Source organism: Myxozyma melibiosi (genome assembly GCF_037950935.1).
Source record: "Myxozyma melibiosi strain Phaff 52-87 chromosome Unknown BZA70scaffold_12, whole genome shotgun sequence".
NCBI lineage: Eukaryota > Fungi > Ascomycota > Lipomycetes > Lipomycetales > Lipomycetaceae > Myxozyma > Myxozyma melibiosi.
In genome coordinates, this window is record NW_027042926.1 from 72298 (window position 1) to 89009 (window position 16712).

At 52.5% G+C, this 16712-nt stretch overlaps 8 protein-coding genes across 8 annotated transcripts; 3 read left to right on the forward strand and 5 right to left on the reverse strand.

Moving 5' to 3' along the window:
* Positions 1–991, forward strand: BZA70DRAFT_74891 (actin-related protein 2/3 complex subunit 5). Its single transcript, XM_064915377.1, has 3 exons — positions 1–464; positions 568–747; positions 807–991. Exons 1-3 carry the CDS (start codon positions 234–236, stop codon positions 867–869), a joined length of 474 nt encoding a protein of 157 aa, XP_064766317.1. The 5' UTR covers positions 1–233; the 3' UTR covers positions 870–991.
* Positions 960–2961, reverse strand: BZA70DRAFT_283299 (uncharacterized protein; the record flags this gene model as incomplete). Its single annotated transcript, XM_064913418.1, has 2 exons — positions 1454–2961; positions 960–1395 (listed from the first exon to the last, which is right to left on the reverse strand). Coding segments are annotated over exons 1-2 (1358 nt in total), but the record flags the coding sequence as incomplete, so codon positions are not given.
* BZA70DRAFT_283301 (tRNA synthetases class I-domain-containing protein) lies at positions 2961–7215 on the reverse strand. Its single transcript, XM_064913419.1, has 10 exons — positions 6740–7215; positions 6581–6656; positions 6229–6519; positions 6116–6169; positions 4907–6056; positions 4418–4847; positions 4277–4358; positions 3853–4222; positions 3717–3799; positions 2961–3658 (listed from the first exon to the last, which is right to left on the reverse strand). The coding sequence occupies exons 1-10, from the start codon at positions 7004–7006 to the stop codon at positions 3387–3389; spliced, it is 3075 nt and encodes a 1024-aa protein (XP_064766319.1). The 5' UTR covers positions 7007–7215; the 3' UTR covers positions 2961–3386.
* Positions 7093–8827, reverse strand: BZA70DRAFT_74848 (uncharacterized protein). The gene is made up of 3 exons (XM_064915376.1): positions 8550–8827; positions 8334–8476; positions 7093–8275 (listed from the first exon to the last, which is right to left on the reverse strand). The coding sequence occupies exons 1-3, from the start codon at positions 8572–8574 to the stop codon at positions 7574–7576; spliced, it is 870 nt and encodes a 289-aa protein (XP_064766320.1). The 5' UTR covers positions 8575–8827; the 3' UTR covers positions 7093–7573.
* A 47-nt stretch (positions 8828–8874) lies between these two features.
* BZA70DRAFT_241182 (tRNA-splicing endonuclease subunit SEN34) lies at positions 8875–9618 on the reverse strand (the record flags this gene model as incomplete). The annotated part of the gene is made up of 2 exons (XM_064910527.1): positions 8875–8916; positions 8977–9618. 2 exons carry the CDS (start codon positions 9616–9618, stop codon positions 8875–8877), a joined length of 684 nt encoding a protein of 227 aa, XP_064766321.1.
* A 599-nt stretch (positions 9619–10217) lies between these two features.
* On the forward strand, positions 10218–12244 carry BZA70DRAFT_297062 (ADP-ribosylation factor family-domain-containing protein). Its single transcript, XM_064914551.1, has 6 exons — positions 10218–10359; positions 10594–10648; positions 10730–10766; positions 11172–11178; positions 11272–11684; positions 11739–12244. Exons 2-6 carry the CDS (start codon positions 10601–10603, stop codon positions 11777–11779), a joined length of 546 nt encoding a protein of 181 aa, XP_064766322.1. The 5' UTR covers positions 10218–10359; positions 10594–10600; the 3' UTR covers positions 11780–12244.
* Positions 12245–13392, reverse strand: BZA70DRAFT_297063 (B-type subunit of proteasome). The gene is made up of 3 exons (XM_064914552.1): positions 13055–13392; positions 12849–12978; positions 12245–12763 (listed from the first exon to the last, which is right to left on the reverse strand). Exons 1-3 carry the CDS (start codon positions 13233–13235, stop codon positions 12286–12288), a joined length of 789 nt encoding a protein of 262 aa, XP_064766323.1. The 5' UTR covers positions 13236–13392; the 3' UTR covers positions 12245–12285.
* Positions 13393–13483: 91 nt separating this feature from the next.
* On the forward strand, positions 13484–16230 carry BZA70DRAFT_75124 (uncharacterized protein). Its single transcript, XM_064915380.1, has 2 exons — positions 13484–13870; positions 13933–16230. Exons 1-2 carry the CDS (start codon positions 13537–13539, stop codon positions 16188–16190), a joined length of 2592 nt encoding a protein of 863 aa, XP_064766324.1. The 5' UTR covers positions 13484–13536; the 3' UTR covers positions 16191–16230.
* The last annotated feature ends 482 nt before the right edge of the window (positions 16231–16712 follow it).

Sequence of the window (16712 nt, forward strand, 5' to 3'; positions counted from 1 at the left end):
GCGGGGGCTGGCTAAGTGAGGCCCGGAGCCGCAGCATCCTCGAGAGTTCGTCGACCGCTGCCACTTTGATTGCTCCACTGTACAGCATCAGGACTGATTTTCCACGAATCCGCGTTTATTCAACGATTGGCCTTGGATTCATTTCACAGTCAATTACTCTTTCATATTCACCATCCGGATCCGATTACCCATTTACCATCCACCCTCTCCGTTCCCACCAAACAGCTTGAACGATGGCCAACGTCAACTTCCGCCGTATCAACATCGACATTCTTGAGCCCGAGAACAACATCGCGCCAGAAGAGCTCGTGCCGCCGAGCATAGCGAATCTGCCGCCGGCGAGCGTGGCCGAGATCCAGTCGTTCGGACAGTCTGTCCGCGCTGCGTTGTCGAGAGGTGATCATGCTGATGCGCTGGCGGCTGCGCTCGGAAACCCGCCTTATACCAGTAGCGAGGAGGTTAAGGTATCGTTTCTTCATCTTTCTCTTTTCCTATATTGCTTTCGTCTTTGCAGAGGAGAAACTCCCTGCGATAAGCACAGACGCTAACGCGAGAACGTATACACAGGCCATCCACCTCACCACGATCCTCGAGATCCTCTCCACAGTAAAATCGACAGACATAAGCAAAATAGTCGAGAAGCTTTCCTCCGAAGACCGCGACACGCTCATCAAGTATCTCTACAAGGGCATGGGCGTGCCTGAGTCGCACGGAATCTCGGGCGTCTTGCTGGCGTGGCATGAGAAGGTGTGTCTCTGATTTGCACTTTGTTTTGGTGAATCGTGTGTGCTAATGATGAATTGCAGGTCATTGAGGTTTCCGGACAAGGTGCGATCGTCCGCTTCCTATCAGACAGAAGAATGGTATGAGAAAAGTTCGAGCTAGGCTTTGGTGGAGTATTTGTGTGTGCTGTGATGGGTTTAGATTTTGATTTTGTAAACTTGACTTGAAATTTGAGATATTACTATCTGATTGCTGCTCCATGATCATGCCCTAATCACGCAGATGGAAATCATAATGGACAAAAATGAGCAAATGAGGGGGTAAAACTAAACAAAAGAGACAAACGCTCCAACACAACTATGCAGACTCGAGAAACAAACTCAACCATAAATGCTGCAAACTACATGGAACGAAGAAACAGACAATCAAACCACCGCAGAACAAAAAAACACTACCGCTGCAAAGAAAAGACTATCAGCTATCCAAATCATTCAAAAGGATACTTCCGTTAACCTCCTTGACCTCGATTCCGCGCGTCTGGAGTTCGCGTTTGAGAGCGCGCAGACCGAGTGTTGCCTTGAAGCAGTCACTTTCTTTGAAGAGGTAGGTTACTTGGATCGGAGGCCAAGTTTGTGTCGTTGCGCGCATAACTAGGTTGTTTGAGATGTCGTACTGGTAAAAAGTTGCGTTAGACTAAAGTGCTCAGCGAGTTGTTATAGAGGTAGCTCACTTCGATAGATTCAATCATCCAGGCCTTCAAGTCACCGCCTTTTGACCCAGCGTCGTCGTCCAGGAGTAGTCCCTCGGTCGTAATTCTCAACGAGAGACCCTTTCCCGAAAGTTTCGTCGGCAGCGTTCCCCGATCCGGTCTGATGTATGCCGCCACGAGCGAGAACCTGTTTGGGTCGCGGGTCGCTGTCGCAGGCACGCTAGCCATTTCTTTTTTCTCGCGTGTGCGATGTGATGTCGTTGCTGTACCTGTCGAGGCTGATTTCACCGTCATTATGTTTGACGAGCTGAATGATCGGTGGCCGGACGTGTCCTCGCGAATCGTAGAGTCAGGCGAGAATGAAAACGAGGATCGGAGGCCCGGAGGAGACTTGTGCGGTGGCGGATCATACGGCTTGAAAGACTGTTCAGAGTCAATTGATCTCAGCCGTGGCCGCTGTGGTGAAGACGAGTTGCTTTTTGACCGACTCTTGCCTCCGCTGGCGGTAGTCGCGACAGAGGACTGGCTAGACAACGAGTCGATCCTCGAGAGCGTTGCCGAGTCCTGTGACGAAGACAAGGACGACTGCGTAGAGTCGCGGCGACTGCTTGTGCTGTTTCCGCGCGTGCGGTCCTCGATCGGCAGACTGAGAGCGCGCGGGACGGGTTCCGGTTTGGTTTTGATCGGGCTCGAGGTAGGTTTCTTGGGCGATGCGCTGCGGTCTTTCTTAGCCAGCTCGTCCGCGTAGTGCGGGTACGGTCTCGCTGAGAAGGGAGTGCTTGGAGCAGGCATCGGCGCTGACTGGAAATTGCTCACAAAGTCCTGCAATTTTGCGAGCTCACGTAGGGGCGACATCATCGACGATGAGGACGAGTCTCCGGGCGATCCGGCGACGAGAGTCTTGTACGCGACGTAGCTACCCAGGCCGACGAGAGACCAGAGCACGGCGGTGTAGATCAGGTGCTCGAGAGCGGATCTGACGTAGCCTGAGGAATCGGGTGCGGAGCATGCGAGCAGGTAGCCAAAGATCGTGCCGAAGATGAAGCCGCTGAAGGGCTGCTGCATGTAGGTGAAGAAGAGGGCGAAGCCGTGCATGCTGGTGGTGGGGATGGGTGAGGGCTGGTGCACGGAGGCAGCGGATTGTTCTTTCGAGCTGGAGGAGTTGATGCGGGCGAGGTCGGGCATTGTTGCGGTGCACGGGGAGAATAGAGTGGTGGTAGCCGTGAGAGAGGTGTAGATCAAGGCAGCTCAGAGGCAAAGGAGGCGCATTGTAAAAGATAGCCCTCTGATCAAATACAACAAGGACACAATTGGATCTCAACACTCAGTCAAAATATAAGCAACTGCGATCGAGATGGAGAAGAAGATCAGAGGAGGCAGGTGAGCAAGGTAAGGGCGGGAGAAGATAATAAGAATCTTCTCTTGGAAACTGCGCTCGAGCGGCCGCGTGCAAAAGCACGTTATCACTTCTGCCTAGAAGCTGCGCATTCCACGCTCATTCTTGCTTCTGCTGCCACTTTCTGTCTGTCTAACTAGTACGTTTACTTTACACGCCTAATTGACTACTGTCAAGACGTTATTCTCGCTTTCCTGCGACCAGTTTGTTGTCCTTTCTCCAAATCGATCCGCCGTCCTCGGCAGGTCGAAACCTTATCCCCTGGAATCCATTTACGGATTCGGTTAGCTGATAACAATGCCAGAATAACTCTACTTTGGCTTTCCTTTTGTGGCTTCAACTGCGCAGACATTCGACGCATATACACAACGCGGCTGAGGCGGACTGTTGGCGTAGCAACCAGGGGCACCTGCCCGCTTCGTCTAATTGGATAAATATCGAAGATGAGGCAATAGATCTATTCATAGTCTCGACTTCAACACGTAAACAAACCAACTAGCTATTTACAAAACTATGTACAGTTGAGCGCGAGTCTGGAACACTGCTCATGTCATGTGCTCACAAGGAGACCTCGCCGATCTTCTCGACAACGCCCGCGCATCGCGGACAGATCTCAGACTCAGCGGGCGCAGTGTATTGCCAGCATCTCGCGCATTTGCCGAGCTCGGGGTTGACCGCATGCACAATTACCGACTCAGCTTCGGTATCTTCACCGGTCGTGACCGGGTCTGAGGCGTAGGTCCAGTGCTTGGATGAGATCGAGGATGCGAGTTCTGAAGATGGGGACACCGACACGGCTGAGACGACGAGCAGTTCGGCGAGATGGGATTCTGCAGATTCGTAATTAGCCTTTTGTTCATTCTGGAACATAATAGAGAGAAGTCTTACCGTATTTCTTCAATAACTCCAATACGGACGATCCCTCCGGTGCCGAAACAACAACGCAGGCGTCTAATGAGCTGCCAATTTTCCTACACATAACGTCAATACACCTGAACTAATACCAAATAAATAGTATACTTACTTATCCTCTCTAGCTCTTGCCAGAACAATCTTCGCCGCATCACCAATCTTCTCGAGCTTTGCAAATTCCAGACGCAACTCCTCGTTCTTCCACTCCTCAGGCGCAGAAACCCAGCCGCTCACAAAAGGCGAGAAACAAGCATCCGGGTCATTCTTTTTGATAAACGCAGGTGCATGGTGCCAGGCTTCCTGCGTGAGTAGAGGGATCACCGGAGACAGGATCGATTCGTAGACTCTGAAGATTTGGCAGAGTACGGTCTGTACTGATCTGCGGGAAAGACTTGTTTTCTCGTCGACGTAGATTCGGTCTTTGGAGGTGTCTAGATAGGATGCTGATAGACGGGAGACGTGGCGCATGACAGCTTGGATTACTAGTAGATATGTTAGTGTTTTGATGTTCTGAAGAAAAAATTTGTACAACTTACCTCTGTTGAATGCGAATTGGTCGTAAGCGGCTTTGCAGTCTTGTTCAAGATCATAGAGCTGGCACAGCGCATATTGATCGGTCTAAAAATGTTAGATAAAATCTACAAAACTAGAAAGAAAGAAATAAAGCGGACACATACCGGTCGCAATTGAGAGTACTCAACCTCCTGCCCATCGAACCCGTCCAAATTACCCAAAACATACCGCATAGTCCTTCGAATCTTACTCAACGAGTCCGCGACCCTCTGCATCACAGTCGTGCTGAACGCGATATCGGTCGTATACTCTGACTGCGCGACCCACAACCTCAGCCCGCTACTTCCGATCGCGGCCACGTTCTTGTACCCGGATGTGGTGATTTGCGCGGGCGCAATCACGTTGCCGAGCGATTTTGACATCTTCCGGCCGTGCTCGTCGAGCGTGAAGCCGTGCGTGATGACGTTGGCGTAGGGGGCTTTGCCGTTGTGTTGGTCGGCCACGTAGGTTAGCAGCGAAGACTGGAACCAGCCGCGGTGTTGGTCGCTGCCTTCGGAGTAGACGTCTACTAACGTCTCGCGGTCCTTGCGGAGGCTATCAAGAGTAAGTATCTAGCAGCAGATCATAAAAGAAAATTGTTGGAAAAAACTCACTTCCCGTACTTCTCTTGAATCAAGGTCCAGCTGGATCCACTATCAAACCACACATCCATCGTATCCCTCCCTTTACTATAGCTCTTCCCGCTCTCTCGATACTGCGGCGCTACCCAATGGGTCGTATCCTCCTCATCCGTGAACCACATATCTATACCAACTTTCTCAATCTCCTTGATGATATGAGTCACGCTCTCGTCGGTCAACAGCGCTTCTCCCGTCTCGTTATCGAACAGAGCGGGAATGGGAACGCCCCACACACGTTGTCTGGAGATACACCATTCCGAGCGATCGCGCACGAAGCTCGAAAGACGATGTTTCCCGATCGCAGGGTGGAAGTTGGCGTTTTCGAGCGCGTCAAGCGCCTGGTCTTTGATATTACCCACGTTGGCGAACCATTGCGGTGTCGAGCGGATGATGACTGGTTTCTTCGAGCGCCAGTCGTAGGGGTATTTGTGTTTGTAGGCTGGGTTTGTTCCCGCCAACGCGCCCGCGGTTTGAAGCCGCTCGATGACCATGTCCTGGCCGACTTTGAGAACGGGCTTGCCGACGAGGTCTGAGAGTTCGGGTGGGAGATTGCTGTCGAATTTGCCGTAGCTGTTGACAGGGGAGTATGGGTCGATGCCGTGGCTCTGGCAGACGAGGTAGTCGTCCATTCCGTGACCCGGGGCCATGTGGACTAGACCGGTACCCGAGTCTGCGGTGACGAAATGGGCCGCAAAGACGGGCTGCGAGGGCGTGTCGGTCGTCAGTAATGGATGCGTGTAAGTCAATGCCGTGAGCTGTTCGCCAGAGAACGGGCCTGATACGATCTCCAGCGGACCGATCTCGGTCTCGAGAAACTCCTTGCGCGACTCGCCTATTAGCAGGTATCCGTGCTGCTCGCTGCGAACGACGATATACGTCATACCGTGCCCAACCGCAATCGCCTTATTCGAAGGAATCGTCCACGGCGTGGTCGTCCAGATCAGGAACTCGACTTTCTTGCCCGCGAGGTCAGAGCCTAGCACCTCGCTGGCGTTTTCGATCGGGAATTTGACGTACACGGTTTTGCTTGTGTGCTCGGACGCGTACTCGAGCTCGGCTTCGGCGAGGGCGGTGTAGGATTCGCAGCTCCAGTAGACTGGGCGGTCGCTGCGATAGATGAGGCCTGCTGAGGGTTAGTATGGTACGGTGTAGTATAACAGGAGAGGCGTTGCGGACGCTTACCGTTGTTGAGCATCGACTTGAAAATCTCGAGCTGTCTAATCTCAAAATCCGGATCTACAGAGCGCGTTAGAAGTCAAGCTGAGCGCAGAATAGACAAGTAATAAAGTACGCACTCATAGTCTTATAAGGATTCTCCCACTCGCCCATCGTAGCCCACTCCCTAAAGCTCGCCATCTGACTCTCGACAAAACTATCGGCATGTTTCCTCGCGAGCGCGCGAATCTCGGGCGCCGTCAGCGCAGCGACTTTCTTCTTGCCGTCCTTGCCCTTGCCGACCTTCTCGAGCACTTTGAGCTCGATCGGAAGACCGTGGCAGTCCCAGCCTGGGATGTAGGAGACGCGGCGGCCGCGAAGAATTTGGTAGCGTAGGATAATGTCTTTGATGATGCGGTTGACGGAGTGGCCTGGGGAGGGGTTAGTGGGTGTAATCGAAGGGAAGATGGTGGTAGTTGGGTGAGGTCATACCGAGATGGACGTCTGCGTTTGCGTAGGGGGGACCGTCGTGGAGGATAAACAGGCTCTCTTCAGGTAACGTATTTTTCTAATATCAAAAGTCAGCCAGTCTAGATCTGAAAGTCCTCTACTCTAGAGAGAATCAGCATGTTATTGTATAGAGAGACGAACCTGCCATGCGTACACATCATCCGACGCAACCTTCAAGTACACCTCCTGCGCAACCTTTGCATTCGACCGCGCAGGAAAAGATGTTTTCGGCATCAAAATTGTCGCGGTATATGACGGCGCCGAGGAATTGCTCTCGTGTCTGCGCTGCTGCGTGTAGCAGTGTGTAGCCGACCGGAGCGAGCTGGACGACGAGGTCGGGAGACGGGCATGTCGAGGACCGGTAGCGCGTCCTTGGAGAAGACGAGGGATGCACGTCTTCGTCGACATTTCGAGTATACTCCAGCAATTGTATCCACAGACTATCGCAACCGCTGAAGTGGATTAATGAGACGGCGAGGAATTGGTGGGTGGATTGATTATCGGAATTATTTCGTCGAGTTCAGGTTTTATCGGTTTTTGGGTTTCAGGGGGACGGCGGTGAGGAAGTATGACTCGATATTCTCAATTATTACAGAAGTTGATCAAGAAAACGATTAACCAGTTACAGTTGATAATTGAGAGGAGGATTTCTAAGAAAGATGCTTTATGTGTTATCATATATCAAATACTTCAGGCAGGCACCATAAAAAGCTGCAGAAAGTTCTGAGAAAAGACTGCGACCTACTCAATACCAAGAAAATCGGACAAGAAAACCGAAATAAATAGACGATATGTACTACGATGATAATAGATCAAGAAATAAAAACAGTAACAAGAATATGCAAGAGATCCGTAAAAAACACCAAATTATCCCAATAAACCCCTCCTTGCTAAAATTGAAGAAAAATCAAGCAAAAACCAAACAAATGAGGTCCTCCGACCAAGAAAATACCACAATCAGCACCAAGACCAACGCTAAGGCGAAGCAGCGCTGACAAAGTCCTTGACGCTACTACTAAGCCTGTTGAAAAGTCCCACGTCTTCGACCGCGTTTTCCTCGTCTTCAGGCATGCGGAACTTGTCGTTGTCCCTGGACATGCGCCGGGCTTCGACGGTTGGAATTTCGTACACGCGCGGTTTGGAGGAGTTGAAGTGCTGTGTTTGGGGGTTGTAGATGAAGCCTGAGCTTTGGAAGTCGGGTTGGGTTGGTATTGCGACGGCGGTGGTGAGGTGTGGTTGCTGGTAGAGGTCTTCGTCGTTCTCGACATCATCTTGTTGTTCATCTTCGTCTTCTTCCTCGTCGTCGGCGTTGTAGGTTTCTGAAGGTATACGACTGACGATAGCCATAGACTGATACCCGCGATCCCTACTCCGCGAGTTCAACAAGGCCGCTTTCTCCCGATCGAGATTTTTCTCCCGCTCGTCAGCAAGAGTGCGTTCAAGCCAGGCAAGCAGTCGGTGCTTGGCAAGCCAGAGGACGAGCGCGGAGACGAGGATGACGGCGATGATGCCGATGGTGAAGGAGACGACGGTGCTCCAGAGGGTGATGGAGGAGACGGAGCAGCCGAGGCCGCGGGCGCGGAACTCGAAGCGCTCGTCGGTGTAGGGACAGATGTTGCTGTCGCGGATGGCGGCGAGTATGCCGAGGCGGCTAGGGTCGGGCACGCAGGTAGAGGACTGGTTGGGGTGAGCGTTAGGTTGATAAAGCAAGAAAAAAAGAGTAGAGAAGACGTACGAACGGACACCATCCGCAAGGTTGTGAAGTCGGGGCGGTTATACAAGCATGGCAGTTTGTGGAGAAGACGAGGCACTCTTTCATGTAAGCGTCACCTTTTTCAGCGAGCATGGCGACAAACTCATCGTGAGCGCTGCGGGTGTCTAGAAAAAGAAGTATAAGGTCAGCGATACTGTATCGAACGACAAGACGGTAAAGAAAAGAAGATAGCCGTACAGTTTGCGAGATCATCAGCCTGCATGGCGATAGTGGAGTACAGAAGTAGGACAAAGCAGACGGAGCCAAGAGATAGACGAGAGGAAGAACGAGATGCAGATGGCAGTCGGGTCGCCTGACTCAGACTCGGTACCAGGCGTTTACTGCGTTGCCTGACAGGCCGTTCGCACTTTGCTTCAGTTTGCGTCTGTGGCGTCGAGGAAGATTTGGTGGATTTGGTCGAACTGCGCTTATGGCCGGAGGTGTCTTACGCGGGCTGAGCTTATTTCGGGCCCCTGAAAGGTGTATCTGCATTTATTTGCTTGCTTTGATTGATGTTTATTGTTTAGCCAAATCCAGCCCATTCTACGCAGAAACTAGCATAATCCTCCTCGTCTTCGTCTTCTTTCTTATTTACTACAGGCACGACCTCGCCCGCGTCGTTGACCTCACGCCGGGCACCGGCAGGCACGCGACCACCGATCATCCACGCCTTTTTCACGCCAGTGCCGAGTCGGCCTGAGCCGATGAGATCGAGCAGCGCAAAGTCCTCGTCCCACGCTAGACCGCGCACGAGATAGTGCGAGTGGTAGCGCAGAGGGTCGCCTGGATAAGCCAGGAACTGCGAGCCGAAGCGTAGACCGGGGGAGAGGAAGAAGCCCTTGCCATGCAGGTACTTGTAGACCTGGAAGCGAGGGGTGTCTAGGATTGGAGCGATAGAGGACTCAGGGAGGGTTGCCTCGGCTCTATCGCTGGGTTGAGTGACGGCTGGGGTCACAAAGGTTTGCAGACCAGACTCTGCCGCTGTAATGCGGTCTTTTGCAGAGTCGTCGCCGTCTTCTGAAAGAATCAGGTCATGGCTCGCTTGCTCGTCGAGGACGCGGGCTACGCCGAAATGGACGAGCAGAGCAGCCTCTTCAGGCATGAGCTGCAGAGGAAGACCGAGGAAGACGGACTGCTGGGGCACCTGCGGCAGGGTGCCGACGAGGATGCCAGAGATGTGGTGCTCATTGCGAAGGGCCTTGACAGCGTCTATGTCAAAGACGAGGTACTCGCCATCGACATAGCTTATGTCGACAGGAGCAGGCATACTACAGACGAGTTAGAAGCCGGAGGGGAGGAGGGAGGAGATAAGTATGGCCTGGCGTAGAATCATAGACTAGTTACAACACCTGCGCAGTGCGCTTTCAGGGGATTGACAGATTATTCTTTGAGTTTATATAATCATGTAAAGCCAGGCCATGTATGATAAGATATAATAAGAAAAGGGAAGAAGTACCTCTGGAGAGCAGTAAGGTGCTGCTTGAAGGAGCGGGGGACTGGCTGGCCATATCTGAGGACGAGTTAGAGAGCGGAAGAAAAAAAAGGTAGTAGAGAAGAGAGAAGAGGAGCAGAGTCAGAGCTTCTTAGAGGATTGCCGCTTCATCGGGGCGATAAGCCCGCTCGCGTGCGAATAAGAGTTCATCATTCAAGCATTGTCTTCTGAGGAGAAGAGGAATACTTACAGAGGGTAGAGGTAGAGCAGCAGAACAGCAAGCAGAGAGCAGAAAGCAGAGCAGAGAACAGAAAGAAAGAAAAAGGAAGGACGAAGTGACCTGTGATCCACAACTCACAATGTGACCCAGTGTCTGTGTTTAGCACAAATTACACACAAGCCCCGTACAATCAGTGTTAGCGGTAGTCAGCGGCCCCTTCCTGCTGCTGCCGCCCGCCGCCGTCCTTTTCCTTCCCCTTCGTCGCTGTTGTCGCCTCTTATTTTTTGTCTCCCACCCGTTCTCTTATCTTTCTCCCCTCGCAATCCATTCCCTCTCTCGGTGATCTTCTGCTGAATGTATGTATCTTCTTCTCCTCTTCTTTTATTCTCTATCTACGCCTTTCTCGGTCCGGATGCGATTCGCTGCAACGCTGGCGGCTGGGCGACCCACCCTCCGGTGCTCACAACACTCCCCCCGTGCGCCTCCTCGCCCTTCCCCCATCCCATCCCATCCCGGCCGCCAATTGCATCCATCTTCTTCTTCCTCAATCGTCTTTCTCTTGCTGACCTCCGTCCTCTTATCTCTCGCAGATTCAGAATGGGTCTTTCTATCTCAAAGCTTCTCCAGGGCCTCTTTGGCAGAAAGGTATGTAGCTCATCATCCGTCTTCCGGCCTCCTCCTCCCGCAATCCAATTGCAGCCCGCTAATCAATCGTGATCTACACAGGAGATGAGAATATTGATGGTCGGTCTCGATGCCGCTGGTGAGTCTGCTTCGCTGCTTTCATTGTTTTGTTGCTCAACCGCCCTTGGACCGGCCCTGCTGCCTCCGACCTTCGAGCCACGCGGCTGTGCAGACTCCACAAACACAACGCGCTAGCCCAATCGTCTCCACGGCCCCCTTTTCGCCCTCCCGCTAATCCAATCGCATCCTCTTCTACTATTTATTCTTTGAATTAATCGTCTTCTTCTCGATCGATGCGATTGGTCCGTCGGAGGGCGCTCGCGGAGGGTCGTCGGCGTTTGACTTGGCGACGTCGTTTCTTTGTGCTCCGCTGTTTGCCACACCGCCCGGCTCCGATCGCTCGTCGCTCCTCCTCCATCATCGTCTGCTGTCCTCTTTGCTAACCATCTGCTCTGCTTTCTTTTGCTTTTCTGTTTGATTTTAGGAAAAACGTAAGTTTTGTTTTTATTCCCTGCTACCCCTTATCTCTATCTCTGTCGATCCGCTAAAATTGCCTCGTGCTAACTTTACTTATTTTTATCCAGCACTATCCTTTACAAGTTGAAGCTCGGTGAGATTGTCACAACCATCCCCACAATCGGCTTCAACGTCGAGACTGTCGAGTACAAGAACATCTCTTTTACAGTTTGGGATGTCGGTGGACAGGACAAGATCCGTCCTCTCTGGCGCCATTACTTCCAGAACACCCAGGGCATCATCTTCGTCGTCGACAGTAACGATAGAGAGCGTATGCCCGAGGCGCGTGAGGAGCTCCAGAGAATGTTGAACGAGGACGAGCTTAGAGATGCTCTCCTTTTGGTCTTTGCCAACAAGCAGGATTTGCCTAACGCCATGAACGCTGCCGAAATCACAGAGAAGCTTGGTCTCCACTCCCTCAGACAACGAGCCTGGTACATTCAGGCCACCTGCGCCACCAGCGGTGACGGTCTTTACGAGGGTATGTCATCCATCTTATTTAATCTTGTAACATTTACTAACTAGTATATCATAGGCTTGGAATGGTTGAGCACAAACCTCCGCAAGCGCTCATAAAGCTCTGAAGAAAAGCATACTACCGTTCAGTTGTCCCCGCAGTTATATAGTTACCGTCATTATCGCGTTGTATAATGTGTTTTTCTATGCTTTTTATTAGTAGCAATTTATGTCATTTATTTTTTTGTCTTGTTCTTCCAATGTCTTTAATTGAATTTATTAAAGCAACTTATCTATTTACTCTCTTTGCTTCCAACAAGTTGTTTTATAATTGGCTGTTTTTAATAGCTTTGTGCATACGCCAAGTATATAACCGTCTTTTTTATCTTCTTAGTTTTACAAGTCGCGTTGCAAGCTTGCAATCTCTTTCTTATATGTACGAAGCCTTTATAATAGCGCAGCTTGATTCTGTTTGTTTTACTTTATTTTTGGAAATGGATTCATGATGAGCAACACGCGCCTTTTATGATTTGATTAGTCTCTCTTTTCCTCCAAAAATATTATTCACGAACGACTCTGTAAAGACATTGTATTGATTGCGACTAAAACTTGAGTAAGATGATGATTTACTGCTTCTGCGTACCGTAGCCACGGATGCCCTCTGCGAATCTCCAGTTCATGTTCTGACATCTGACGTTCTTGTCCATCTTGACCTCGCCGTCGAGCGTGACGGTCGCGACGGTGTACTTGTCCAAACTCCGCGCGTCTCTGTAGAAGAGCACTTTCATGCACTCGTCAATGACCTTGCGCGCCTGCTCCTCGGAGACGTTCTTCGCGTCGGCCTCCTCGGAGACGATTTTCCGCATGAGCGGGATAGCGAGGTATGCGCCGTATCCGGTCGCTATCGAGGGCGAGGAGTAGGTGACGCCGAGCAGGTCGACGTAGCCGAGGAACGGGGAGCCGTCGTCGTTCTTGCCGGCGACGAGGATGGCGTTCCATAGCGGGTCGATCTTGCTGCGGCGGTTGTACATCACCCGCGAGAGGTACTCGTATATGTGTGGCGCGCGGAGGTGGTGGCCGTCTTGCGGGTAGTTGTCCTCGATTCTGGAGGAGAAGAAGTTGAGGTTAGTGGTGGTGCTGACATGACTTCCATCACAGGTGATGGGGGTTTTAGAGGAACAATACATACAATAAACGCTCAAGAAGAAGCTCAATGTACTGCTGATCAGACGCGTCTCCACTGATTCCGACGACGGTCTCGTTGCCGACCTTGATTAATCGCTCCTGATCCGTGAATCTCGCGAGCGATCCATACGATCCTGTTCATCATCAACCCGTCAGTCCACATCCCCTCCACAGCACCGCATCCTTTTCTCACAACACTGGAAAACATACCCAAATTATCTGCAGCAAGCATGACGCCGTTGTCGAACTTCATCGCGATAACACTGGTTCCCGTGATTGACGGCGTCTGCGTGCGCGACTGCGGGCCCTGGCCGGCGTTGTGGATCGCGCTCTGGTACTCGCCGTACACATCATTCCGGGGACGGCCCCAATTCTCTGGCATATGATCCATGGCGGGTGTACACACTTAATCGCAGAATCAAACAGAATATAACAAACTTGCAATAACTCGCAATCGATGGGCAAACAACTGACCGATATCTGACTGCGAATCGAACGAGCGAGAAGTGGTCTCGCAAGACGCCCCCAGCTCCTGATGTCAGCAGTGAGGGCTGTGTAGACAGCACGTGACTAGACAGCCGCACGCGTCGAGAAGGTGAAAGGGCCAGAATGTAAACAGATGGGGCCCGGTCTGCTTGCGAACGAGATCTGCGAGAGCACAGAGAGACTGCAAAGAAGAAAAAAAAAACAGAATGTCTACGGGCGGTTCACGACGGCTGAGGCGCGAGGATGCAGCAGCAGAGGCGAATCCGTCTGCGGAGACGTCGGCCGCGTTGCTTGCGTCGGCGCGTAAACGACAGACGACGACGACGACGGCTCGGCGCGGTCTTGCGCCGGAGGTAGACACGCAGTCTGTGGTCTCGGATGCTAGCGCGGGGAGTAATAGCACGAGGCGGAGCGCGCGGAGGTTGAGGGGTGTAAGAGGATCGGTGTCGCCTTCGCCTTCGCCTTCGCCTTCGGTAACTACTAGGGCTGCTGCGAGGAGGGAGGCGGAGAAGGCGCTCAGGGAGGGGAGTCCTAGTATTCGTATGTTTCTTCTTTTTGGTTTTTTATTGAACGTTGGACTGATGAGTACGTGTGATGTATAGTGGACGAGGACGACAGATCAATGGTATCAGACGATGATTATACAAGGCCAGACGGATCACGAGCACTCCGCAGATCAGGCTCGGTCGATTCAGAAATAGTTTCAGACTACTCGTTCAGCGAAGAAGAGAAAGAGTACAAAAACCTCGAGATCAGCCGACAAGAAGCAGAAACGCCGGATGTGCGCCCGCCAGCATCATCAGCAGCGGCGGTGAACAATCACCTTGCGTTTGTGATTGCGCGGTTCATTGCCAACTTTTATCGACAAACGACCTCGGCCGAGCTCTTTGCGTATCTCGGGGTGCTTTTGACGGGCGCGTGTGCAGTGGCTTTAGTCGCGGGGGTAGCGCTCTCGAGCAGGTCTGCCGGCGGGACAAGGCCCGTGATTCCGGTTTTCGAACCGCCTGCGTCGGCGCCGAAGGACGCGTACGAGGCTATGATGCGGCTGCTTGATCTCGAGACGAATCTGGATATGATGAGCGCTGCGTTTGGCAGTATCCAGGCTGACTACTTGAAGTATTATGCGGAAAAGAGTGAGCGGTTTGATGCGTTTGAAAGCGAGGTTGGTGCTGCTATGACGGCGCAGTCTGGGCGGTTTGAGACGCTGTATGAAGAGACTGCTGCTGCTGCTGGGGATACCGAAGCGGCTTTTGGCAGACTTGATGAGTCGTTGAAGAAGGTGCTGCAGCAGTACGAGGGTATGCAGAGCGACATCAGCAAACTGTCGTACCACCTCACCGACATCAGCGAGACGACAGACGCCGAGTTTGCAGACTACACCGACAAGCTGGAGACGGTCTACACGAGGCTCGACAGCATGAAGTCGTCGATCGGGCAGGTCAAAGACCGGCTTGACGGGCAGGAACTCGAGATTGGGAATCTGGCCACGAGCGTCTCGGCGCGGTCGGACAGGATGGACGGGAAACTTGCGAAAATGGTGGATGCCGCGCAGGAGACGGCGGTGCAGGCGATCGAGCGCTTGCTGCCGGAGAGGGTACCCGTGCGGGTGCAGGATAACGGCGAGTTGGCGGTCGACCCGTCGTTTTACAAGTACCTGCAAGCCGCGTTTGCGACGCAAGAGGAGGCGAAGGAGGCGTGTGCGCAAGCGGAGGAAACTAAGCACACGGTGCTGGAGAAGCTCGCGTTTTGGAAGAGACGGGAGCAGGGAGCAGACCGGACAGAGCAGCAGCAGCAGCGTCGGCAGCAGAGTACACTACCCCGACGAGATCTGACGTGGAGCGAGTTTCTGGAGAAAAACGAAAAGTCGCTGCAGACGTACATTGATCGCGAGTATCGAGGGTGGATCGGGCAACTTGACGAGCGGGAGATTTTTGTCGACAAGGACACGGTCGTTGACGTAATCCGGAAGGAGATGGATAAAGTGAAGAGCGAGACTGCGCGGCGGCTGCGCGAGTCTGAGCAAGAGCTGGACGAAGTCGTGCAGGAGAAGATTCCCAAGACGAAGCGCAACGCGCAGATTCTCGCGGACGCGTCTGCGGCGGCGGCGGCGGGACAGCCGGTGACGAAGGGGTCGGCGAATCTGACGCAGACGGCGGTGGAGACGCTTGTCGAGGAGGTGCTGCAGCGGTACCATGATGGGCTGGAGATGAAGGTTGATTACGCGGATGTGGCGCGCGACGCGAGGGTTAATCCGTTTGTTACGAGTCCTACGTTTATCGTCGGCGGCAAGGCGGAGAGATCGCTGATGAGTCTGGTATGGAGCCAGATCAGGCAAATGGGCGAGGAGTATAACCCAGAGCTGACGTCGGGCGATTGCTGGCCGTTTGAGGGAACGAGCGGCGTGCTCGGGATTCGCCTTGCGAGTCCCATTTTCCTGACCGAGGTCGCGATCAAGCATGTCCCGTTCGGAAGTCCTGTCGCGCCAAAGGATTTCGAGGTATGGGCAGAAATCAAAGACGACGAAGAACGAGCCGCGCTGCAGCAGAAATTACATGACCTCGACGTATTTTCCCGCCCTTGCGATGACGACGACGAGGACTGTATACCCGAACAACTCAGCAAGGACTCATCCGTCCTGCTCTCGCTCGACGCCCCGAACTTCATCAAACTCGGCCGGTTCAGATACGAAAACAACGGCCCGCTACATCTCCAGAGCTTCCGATTCCCGGCCGCGGCCGCGCAGTCGCTGAGACGGGTGCCGGTCTCGAACGTGGTTTTCAAGTTTGATTCGAATTGGGGGGATCCGGATGCGACGTGTGTTTACAAGACGTTGGTGCATGGCGTGCCTTTGTATGAGTAGTCTTTTTTCTGGTTTTCTTTTTGAGATGTGAGAGGTGGTGATTCTTGGCGATTCTGGCGTTTTGCTTTTTTTTTCTTTTTTATTTGTTTGATGGTTGCAGCTGCTGTTTTATGAAAAGTAATAAAGCTGTTGTATGAAGAGTAATAAAACCACTGATTGAAGTTGTTGAGGGTAAGCTTTTCTTGGTAGGCGAGGTTCTTGGCTGTGGAAGTAGGGCCGAGTTGCAGCAATAGGCAGTGCAGCAGGTCACACTGCGTAGATAAGCGGTGCTAAGTTTTCCAGATAAGAGCAGTTCAGAATAAATAGTTACAGAAACAAAGAAACATAGGAAAGCGATAAAGTACAGGGTAGATGTCATCGCGGAGATCCCGCCTCAAAGATACCCACCAACCACAACTTCTCCCAATACTCGTCCTCCGCCGATCTTTCACACCTTCTCCTCTTCTACTATCCACATTGTTCCGCAGTATAATAAGCATCCGTGCGTAGCGGCGGAAAGAGCGCGGTGCAGGGCCGGGGCTG